Source organism: Protopterus annectens, chromosome 8.part0, assembly GCF_019279795.1.
Source record: "Protopterus annectens isolate FY-2018-M chromosome 8.part0, PAN1.0, whole genome shotgun sequence".
Classification (NCBI taxonomy): Eukaryota; Metazoa; Chordata; order Ceratodontiformes; family Protopteridae; genus Protopterus; species Protopterus annectens.
In genome coordinates, this window is record NC_056741.1 from 717,118,803 (window position 1) to 717,129,550 (window position 10,748).

General features: G+C 39.7%; 1 protein-coding gene across 2 annotated transcripts in view; it reads left to right on the forward strand.

Moving 5' to 3' along the window:
• ASH1L (ASH1 like histone lysine methyltransferase) overlaps positions 1-10,748 on the forward strand; it is a 3,741,676-nt gene that overhangs the window by 2,950,582 nt on the left and 780,346 nt on the right. For both annotated transcript variants that reach the window (XM_044080164.1, XM_044080163.1), the window contains exon 23: positions 6,269-6,359. In XM_044080164.1, the coding sequence (XP_043936099.1) occupies positions 6,269-6,359 (91 nt within the window). The remainder of the gene's footprint in view (positions 1-6,268; positions 6,360-10,748) is intronic.

Sequence of the window (10,748 nt, forward strand, 5' to 3'; positions counted from 1 at the left end):
AGGAAGTAGACAAAACTGGTGAATAGTTATGGAAAGGTTTTTAGAAGGTCTAGATGTAGACAGATTAACACCAAGAGGAAGAAAACATGCTAATTCAGCCAATTACAGAACAGGTAAAGAAACACTGCTCAGTGATTTGACAGTCAAGTGGGAAATCACCAGGATGGGACAGGCTGCCAGTGGAAATCTGGAAAGAAAACAAGATGTAGTTTGTGGGTGGCACATGTTTTTTAATAAAATACTGGAAAGAAGGAGAGGTGCCATATTAATGGAAAAATACAGTAGTTGTGGTAATATTGAATTAAGAGAAGGACCCGTTAAACCCAGGACCTTACAGGCCTATGATAGTGTTAAACCATGACTAACAAGATGTTTACAGCCTTAATAGCAAATATCATTCTAAGAGTACTCCCTAAGATAGTCTGTTTAGATCAGTTGTGAAAGGAAGGCACTTGATAATACATTACTGGTAAATATAATACATTCAGAAGTGGAAGAAATGCAGAAAGCCCTGGTGATGGCAAGACTGGATGCAGAAAAGTATTGGATTGCATACCCTGGGTTTATTTGTGGATGATTATAGAAAGGCTTGGCCTTCTGCAATAATTCATATGGCTGATTCAGGAGAAGTTCACAAAGTCTGTATTAAAAATAAAAACTGATAGAAGGGTTTTATCAGAAATAAGAGTAGGCAGGGGAACTAAATAAAGGGTGTCCCCGTCTCCTTTGTTGTTTGCAATTTATCTGGAGCCATTAGCCCAGAAGTTGAGACAGTCAGAGATAAGGGGATGGATGGGACAAGAAGAAGAAAAGCTTGCCACGTTTGCTGATGATGTGATAATTTCCTTAGCTGACCTAGATCAGGATATCTCACAAATGTTTAATATATATTAAAAGAATTTAAGATAACAGCAGGGGGTGTAAGATAAATGTGGATGAAGTAAAAGGCAGTATGTGTGAACTACACCCCCTTGCAGGACTCATCCAACAGTATCCTAATTTATGGGGCCATTATAAGTTAAGATACTTGGAGTCGTGGACAGCAGTAAAAGTTTGAGTCACCAAAAGAATCCTGGAGGGAAATGAAAGAAAAGGTAAGAGGAGCAATAGGAATATTGCCATTTCTGCACTTGGCAAAATGTTATAATGTGTTACAGTTCAGAATACAATATTACATGTAGGACAACAAGTACAAGCCAAGTGGAAAAGTATGTGGTTAAAGCCTAGTGATGAATAGGAAGTAATTCAAGAGAGGGTAGATGTGTTGTCCAGGTTGTAGACAGGTGCAGAGGAAAAAGGACTTTTAAGAAGTGCTAGGGGAGACATTGGAAAGGATACTGGGAATGAAAGGAGGAGCATGGTGGAATTTTAAAGGAAAACCAATAGGATTCCAGAAACTCTGCTTTGATTTAGATATGGCATTGCTCAGGAATTGGTGGGAAAAAGGAAGTAAACTTATATTACTGAGAACAGTTAAAGAAAGACAGAAGAAAAATGGAATGGAGAGAAGTATTAGAGGATTAAAACATAGGCTAAAATGAATTAAGATACAGGGGACTATTGAGAAATGTTAGGGAAATATGAGGGGAAAACTAGAAAAGCCACTGCTAATCCAGTTATTCGTAGAAGCGTTATCGGTAAAATCAAGAAAAGTTAGTGAGCAGACTGCCATTATAATGTGTGTGTGTGTGTGTGTGTGTGTGGTTAATTCAGAAATGAGAACAAAAGGTGGGAGAAAAATTCTAAGAGAGATGGTGGAATGAAATTTGTGAAGCACCAAGGGTATTGACTGAGGGAAGGAAATTTCATATATCTGTCAAAAAATGCTTGCACAAATATTTTATGTACCAACGTGATTGAATAAAATGTACCCAGAAGTAGACAGAATTTTGGAGAAGTAAACGAGGTCACAAGGGAAATTGAAAGCTTATATTTGGGTGGTGTAAATTTGACAGGTTTAGAAAGAGGCTGCAGAAACTAGTCTTGAAAATTCTAGGAACAGTGAGGTTTCTTAAAGGATGGGGATTTCCTCATAAAGACTAGAGGGGTACGTAAAAGCCTTGATCAGATGATTACTGATGGTGGCCAAGAAAGCAATTACTGGAAAATGGAGGATGGAATGGGAGCCTAAAATAAATAGAAGTAGTAGAATTAATGAACAATGCAATGAAACGGGAGTCAGAAATGATAGAAGAGGGAAGAGTCAAATTTAATGAAAGAAAATGGAAGAAATGGAAAGAAATATTAAACAGAACAAAAATTCAAGAGAGATTGAGGAGAGGCATTGTAAACAAAACATAATGGGTTATATAAATTAGTGGGCATAGTACAGCAAGAAGAGGAAAGTGAATATATGGCGAAATGGATCTAGGGTGAATTGGTGTGATGCAGAATGCAAAAAGTGAATATACTGTGAAGAATTTTAACTTGTGATTCTGAGTTGATCCAAAGTATAAATTAACTTAACAGAAAAGGACAAGTAAGTTAACTTTTAATATATCTTGGGCTAACCACGAGGTGAAAAAGTGGTGCTCCTTGCATGGGAGCAGCACAAGTTTTTTTATGTATCAAATGTAAAAAAGCAACTTGCAAAAAAAAAAGTTAAAACATGGTGGCTACCAGGGAGTCATGGTTGCAAATGAATATGTGCAGTGGATCATATCGTATCCAGACAACAGCTACTCATGATACTGAAAAGACTGCTCCTTTAGTTGTCAACACTCTGGGAGGCATGTAGCTGTACATCACGGGTGTTATACTTGAGCGGGAATTTTTTTTTTTATCTGCTGCTGGGAAATTGGGGATGCATAAACAATTAGTTACTTCTGTCAGGGAAATTGGCTGCTGTATCTGGGTGGCAGTAGACTAATAAGGGATGAAAGACTGCATTTGTTTGACAGGATAACTGAAAAAATGTATTCGCACAATTTATTGGCCATATAAAAATCAGCTGCTGCTAAGATGCATGTGTTTGGAATGTGTATATGTATGTATATATATCTATATATATCTATATATATATATATATATATGTACACACACACACACATGTACGTATATCTATATATCTATATATATATATATATATATATGTGTGTGTGTGTGTATATATATATATATATATATATATATATATATGTAGATGTATAGATGTATATTTATACACACGTTTTATGTATGTATATATATATATATATATATATATATATATATATATATATGTGTGTGTGTGTGTGTTAATGTATGTATATATATATATATATATATATATGTGTGTGTGTGTGAGATTTTCTTTGAAATTAAACTTCTTTAGTGGTTTAGTCTGCTGTTTCCTGGAGTTAACATTTCCCAGTCAAAGCAAACACCACGGAACAATTTAACAACATCAAAGTAGTGTAGTCTGCATATCTAAACTTTGTTCTGGAAACTGCATTTTTTGTTTACAGTCTTCCAGTCATAAAGCAGTAAAATGCTATCAACAGTCCTGTTCACATCAACTGGAAAACTGTCAGTTAAAGAAGCTACCAAATTACAATTTTAGGGAACCGTCATAAAACTAATTTACACTTGCTCATGCACGCAAACTGTGTCATGAATGTGAATGTTTGGGCCTAAGTTGAATCATCGAACGGCACGTTCATGGAACACTAATCATCGAAACATCCTTTAATCAAAAGGCCATATCATTGTAAAGATTTACATCGAACAATGTTGGTTAGCCAACATAAAGCAGAACGTGGTACATACTTATCTGTAACTTGGGTATAAGGACAACTGCCCTTTCCCCACTGTAGTGTGATCTCTGAGTTGGTATATGTAGTTAGTGGGGGTGTGGGCTGCACAGCCCCCCACATAAGGAGTGTCCGATTTTCACCGAATCCTCCTCCTGTGGGTGGCTTCACCCCCCCCCCCCACACACACACACTAATTATATATGCGAACTCCGGGATCGCACTACAGTGGGGAAAGGGCAGGGTTCCTTATAGCTAAGTTACCAATAAGTAAGTACTATGTTACACTTCCTTTATGTTGGCCAGTTATCATGGTTCGATGTGAATCTTTATGATGAGTATGGCCTTTTGGTTAAAAGAAACTTCAGTGGTTAGTGTTTGAATAACCATTCGATGAAAGTGCCATTCGAGAATTAAACATAGACGTGAACATTTGTAGGTATGCATATATGCAAAAGTAGTGTTTAAACTAAAGTGGGTTTATGAGATAGAACACTTGTAGAAACAAGATTATATTCAGCAACAAATCCTTTCTTTTTGCAAAACTTAAGTACTGCAATATACTTGAATTTCCACCACAAACACCTGGTTTATCATCAGAAGTCAGAAAGTGCCCAGCTGTGACTAGGCCGAGGATTATACCTCTCAGTTGCACCTCATTTTGAAGAACATTCCACATTTTGATTTCTATGTTCCACACTGTTCAACACTGAAAGGATTTTTTAACAAAAAAAATGTTGAGTAATATTAAGTCACATTAATTCATCTAAACTATTTTGAAGTATGAAAAGACAAATAGTGATGCTGTGAACTTCCTAGCTGAAGTCAGTAGGTGTTCTACATTTTATCCATTTGTTTAACGTTTTTGAAAACATCGTTCCCCGTTTTAGATGGAAGGCTGAGTGTATGCCAGGGATGCTGATGCATTTGCCTTGTTAAAAAGCAGCCAGCCTTTGTACCAACCTTGCTTGCAGTTATCCACTGTGACTACCTCCACCACCATCGGCATTCCTGACAATACTAAGTGTTTTTTTTGTAATGCAATATATTTGTCTTTTTAAGATACAGAGGCAACTTTTACACACATGCGCGCACACTAAAAAAAACGTACCCAGCACAGTCCACTACTGAACTGAACACTGTCAAAATCCTCACAACATTTAAATCACAACTACTACAATGCTGTTTTATTTTTAATCAAGTTATTGCCTTGCAGTCTCACCCAAGTCTGCCACACAACTTTTTACTCGCAGCCTGCCCCCCTTCCCCTCCAGACACTCAAACACAGAGACTTTCATTGAGCTCCAGTCTGGGCCTCAGTTGCATTGCATTGTCAGTAACGATTGCCAGTGCACCATGAAGGACACCAAGACTGTTCACTGCTCTGGGAAACACGTGGACTTAGTGGTTAGCTTGTTAGCTTCAACCTCTGCATTTTACTAAAAAAAATAAATTTTTGCACATTGTACAACATTAAGCTGCTTCTAATCCAAGAAGCAAAAGTAACTATGCTTAGGATGCGGGATCGATTTTGGAAAATGGACCTTGAGCTGAGCTGCACTTGTCGTAATCTGTCCCAGATGTAACAGATATCCCCAGCAACAGCGGATGTGAAGATCAAGGGAATAAACTGAATTGTACAGTTAACACTTGTACTTACTGTTTTCGCTTAATCAGTTTTTATGAATTTTGCATAATCAAGTTTTTGCAGAAGGAAGGAACAGGAATAAAAACTATTATCCGAGTTAGATTTATCAAGGGAAGGTCAAAGGCTCAGAATGAGTCTCATTCGAAAATAAGTAATTTACAGGTAGAGCACAGTTCTCATTTAAAGGTATTTGTTTAAAGTTTTGTGAATGTCAGCCATGAATGTGCAAGAAAAATGTCTGCCCATGCTGCCGGTGACCTGGGTTTCATAAGCAACCGTAGCTTTCTAGTGGCTGGATTCATTGCAGTCCATCATAATGCTGGGGTATCTGCATGATACAAGAAAAGCAGATGAAAAGATGCCCGAGTTAGCTGTGCTTGTAACTCTGTTATATGAGACTGGCATTACAACTTCATCTTACAGCTCTTTTAAGTAGTGGATTGCACTGACAAGTCACCAGTGGTTTCGGGAGTTTGAAAGACTATTGGTTTTAGTGGTTTAAAATTGTGTTTGTTACTTTAATCCAAACCTTTACTATGTTATTCAGTTATTCATTGCCTGCTTATAAAGAAATGTGAAAGATTGCTTTTGTATTAATCATTTATGCTGTATTTAATAGAATGTATTTCAAAGGTCTAATTTAGTTTCCTTATATTCTGTTTTATTCTACATTTTGCTAAAGGTTCAGTACTGTTACTGCTTTTGAGTTACAGAGCATCCAGATGGTAAAACTAGAAAATATTGCCATCAGCAAAGACAGGATATTTTGTAGTCGAGAAATCACTTTATTTTTCTGACTTGATTACATGTCTGGTTTGTTAAGTTTTTTGGGAAGGAATTGTAAATGCATGTTGGCTCTGTTCTTCATCTTCCTTTTTATTTGTTTAAGGAAGTTCCCATGATTCCTCCTCCCCATTATACCCAGCCTGGTTGTGTTTACTATATCTGTTTACTCCGAGATGAACTTCTGCTGCGACAAGGTAAGTTGTGGTGTTTTTATCTTTCATGTTACTCAGATTTTCAGTAGGCCTTTAATGTATTGAAGGTATCAGTGAAGTGCAGTATTCAAATTTCTATATCTGTTTTTGTGCTTCCATTTTGGAGATCTAATTTAACCGTTTTACTGCACTAATTTGAATTGCTGTTTTAGACTAGCATCATCAGTTCATTTTGTTGCCATTTTATTAATTATTAATGTGCAGAGAGAGGGATGCATTTTATTTAAAAAAAAGTATATATATATATATATATATATATGTGTGTGTGTCTATATATATATATATATATATATATATATATATATATATATATAGACACACACACACACACACACACACACACAATATCAGTGTGCCACTCAACCTCAGCCCATTAGGCAAAACAACGTACCCAACACACTAGTCATAGGTGACTCTATAGTCAGGCACACCCACTCACCAGGCTAAACAAGGAGAAAGATACTGTCAGCTGCCTCTCAGGTGCCAGGATCCGCCACATAACTCATGCACTCAGGTCACTCCACAACAAGTACAAATATGACTCTGTCATTGTCCATGTTGGTGTGAATGACCTGAGACGTACCTCCCTGGTCTACATGAAAAGAGATGTGGAGGAGCTCTCGGATTTTGTAGCCCAGGCAGGTATGACCCTAGCCCTGAGTAGCATCCTGCCATCGCCCAGATTGACACCACAGTACAAGGACAAAATGATTGACTTCAACAATTGGCTAAGCTTCTGGTGTCATTCTAAGGGGATCCAGTTTCTGTCTGCCTGGGACGACAAGGTCGACAGACCACGATGCTTTGCCAGAGATGGCCTGCACCTGTGGCCCCTGGGATTCCAGATACTGGCTAAGGCTCTTGCCATCCCTATAGTGCCTTTTTTAGGCAAGGTTCACATGCTAAATTCACCACCGTAACAGGTACAAGCAAGCAGTCTCTAAGGGTAATGCTACTCAATGCTAGAAGTCTAAACCTCAAAATGCACTGCACTCACTCGAGGCACTCCTGAAAATGGAGAACATCGACATCTGTGCAGTGACAGAGACCTGGTTCAAGGCTCCAGAGAGGACCCTTGCATTACCAGGCTATAATTCATACCACACCTTTCGGCCACCTAACCTGGACCGAAACACTAAAGGCAGAGGTGTGTCCATATTCATTAAGGATATCCACACCTCCAGTCTAGCTGCTTAACATAACGCATCCGAAATTATCCAAGTGCAACTAACATTGGGCAAGACTGCAATCCATGTTGTAGCTTGTTACAGATCTCCCACCATGCCCCAGGATTCCCACTCTTCATTTCTTAAGATACTGGAAAATATTAAGGTACAACCCAGTACCTTAATTATGGGTGATTTCAACTACCCCACCATCAAATGGGAAAACTACTCATGTACCAACTCATTCGCTCAACGTTTTCTGGAATTCATAAATTCTAACGCCTTGGATCAGTTTGCCCACAGTCCCACCAGGGGTAACAGTATCCTGGACCTGATCATTACCAATATGGGTAATCGGTGTTCCACACCAGAGGTCAACTCCTTGTTGGTAAGATCCGACCACAAGCTAATCACCCTAGACATCCATATCCCACCCCAGTCCCCATTAAGGAAACCACCGTCAAAATCTACTCCAAAGCCAACTTCATGCTTTTTAAGATGGAAGTGGAAAACTTAACAACACCCATGCAGATGGAAAATAGAGGTACGACTGCTGAATCTTACACAAATGCACTGTATAAGCAGGTACACGAATGCATGGATCATGCCATCCCCAACAGAATCAAGACGCTATCCTCCAAAAAAGGAAGCCAATCTTGTGGTTTCTGCCATAAACAACCGCTACAACAGAAGAAAGAAGCTGTTGCAAAAAAGAGTAAAATCTCAAGATTGGAGGAATTGGAGATTGCATGAAGCTAGGATCCCTCATAAAATCCTCCAATGCCAGTTATGAAAATAAAGTTGCCACTGATTACAAAGACAACCACAAAGCATTTTACAGGTATGTCAAGAATCTCAATGGCAACACTCAGATCTGCTCTGAGCTACAGCACAATGGCACTAAATATACAGAACCAACCAATATTGCCAACATCCTGGCAGATAGGTTCATTGCTAAACCCCCCCCCCTCACCCACCAAACGGCCCATCGTAATACCAGAAGAATGCAAAGCTCCTGTAATCACGGATGAACAAGTAAAGACCACACTCTCCAAAGCCAAGAACACAGCATCCATGGGACCAGTCAACATCCCACGCTGCGTACTGCACGAACTCCAGAATGAACTGGCACACCACCTAAGTACCATGTTCAGTCATAGCCTCACCTCAGGCTATGTGCCTCCTGAATGGCGCAAAGAGACAGTTATCCCACTCCACAAAGAGGGTGCCACCACAGACCCCCAGAAACTACCGCCCCACTAGCCTGACGAGCCTGGTCTGCAAGGCCATGGAACGTATCATCTTGGAACTTAGAAACAAAGACATAGGTAACCTCTAAACCCTGGACCCCACTCAGTTTGATTTTGTAAAAGGTAGATCATGTCTACTAAACCTGATTGACTTCTTTGAAGCAGTCACTAGAGCCGTAGACGTGGGCAAGGTAGTGCACACAGCCTATCTAGACCTCGCCAAGGCTTTCGATACCATCCCCCAGTCAAGAATTATAGATAAACTCACTAAACTGGGCATACATCCCTATGTCACAAGATGGGTGAACAATTGGTTCACTGACAGAACCCACACAGTAAAAGTAGCAGATTCCAAGTCCAGCTTCAGGCCAATGACGATTGGAGTACTACAGGGTTCGGTCCTGGGTCCTCTCCTGTTCAGCGTCTACTTCTCTGAAGTGCAGGCCAACACAGAAGGTCTTTGGCTAACAAAGTTTGCAGCTGACTGCAAAGTGGGAGCCATAATAGAATCACCTAATGATGTAGACATAATACAAAAGGGCCTCACAGAGACAGATGCTTGGTGTCAAAGTCATGGCCTCAAGCTCAATGCCAAGAAGTGCATTGTCATCCCCTTTGGGAAAAACTTGGTACCCATGAACTTACCACATAGGCGGTAGCTCACGAAACACTGAAAGTGTGATAAGAGACCTCGAGACACAGGTGGACAGTAGTCTCTCCTACATGGCACACCTTATCACAAAAGGGTTCTCCGCTAGAAAAAAGGAGGTCATTGTTCCTCTCTACTCATCCTTCATCAGACCCATTAGTAGAGTACAATGCCTCGTTTGACATGTATCTCACAAGACACCTACAGCAATTGGAAAGGCCACAGAAATACCTCACTAAGAGGATTACCAGCCTCAAACAGATGCCATACACAGACTTTCTTAAAAAAACTCCATCTCTACTCCATCGCATATCGCCTACTCAGAGGCGATCTCTGCTTAACATACAAAGCTATGTCAAACCCAGAGCTCTTGGACATGCTCCACTTAAAGAAATCCCAATCTCTCCGAACCACACGCTCCAGGGACCTAAACCTTGTCACCACAATAAACATAACATTCTGGAGAGATAGATTCCTGTCCCAGAGACTTCCCATACTCTGGAGCAAACTACCCATTCATGTCATGCAAAGCTCTTTGTGCCTCTTTAAGAAAAACCTTGAGGACTTGATGGGAAATAGGAAATTCACCCCGGGGATCACTTCTGCTGCACTGCTTGACAGGGGCACAGGAAAATAATTTTCTTGGGTGGCGAAAGCCGGTAAACCTTTTTGGCTATGCTTATATAGGCCCCAGGGCCGATTTTATTCTTTTTTGAGTGTAAGCAGGTGCATCTCCCAGAATTGCTGTGATATCCTTGCTGCTTCTGGTAATTTCCCAGTTCCTGAAAACAATGTCTTGTATTGGTTTAAGGTCCAAACAAATAAGAAGTAGGAAGCTAAGGGTACGTTCCAAGTTGCTGCCTTGATAAGTTACAGGGGGGTGTTTTGTTCGTAGTATTATTCTGATTGGGTGTTCGAGGGGCTCGGTCCAAAATTGCTTGTTGGTCGGATGCTTTCTGTAAACCAGGTGTAATTATTGGTCTGAATTTGGTCCCCTGTGATTCACTAACTTAGATGAAAATTCTGAAAAGTAGAGGCTTAGGGTAATAACTATTCATAAGCAAGCTGATCAGGAAATGGCTTTCTTTGTAGAAATTATCCTCATTGCTAATAATGAAAACCCCCTCACTACAAGACTTGATACTTCCATACTCTTGTACCAGACAACTACGCTCCAACAACACATTTTTCCTTAAAGTGTCTAAAGATAATGATACAGTAGGTTCATCCCTCTACTCTAGCAGTTTAGCCAAACTTTGGAACAAACTCCAACCTGTCATCACAGCCACACCTTCTATACTTGAAT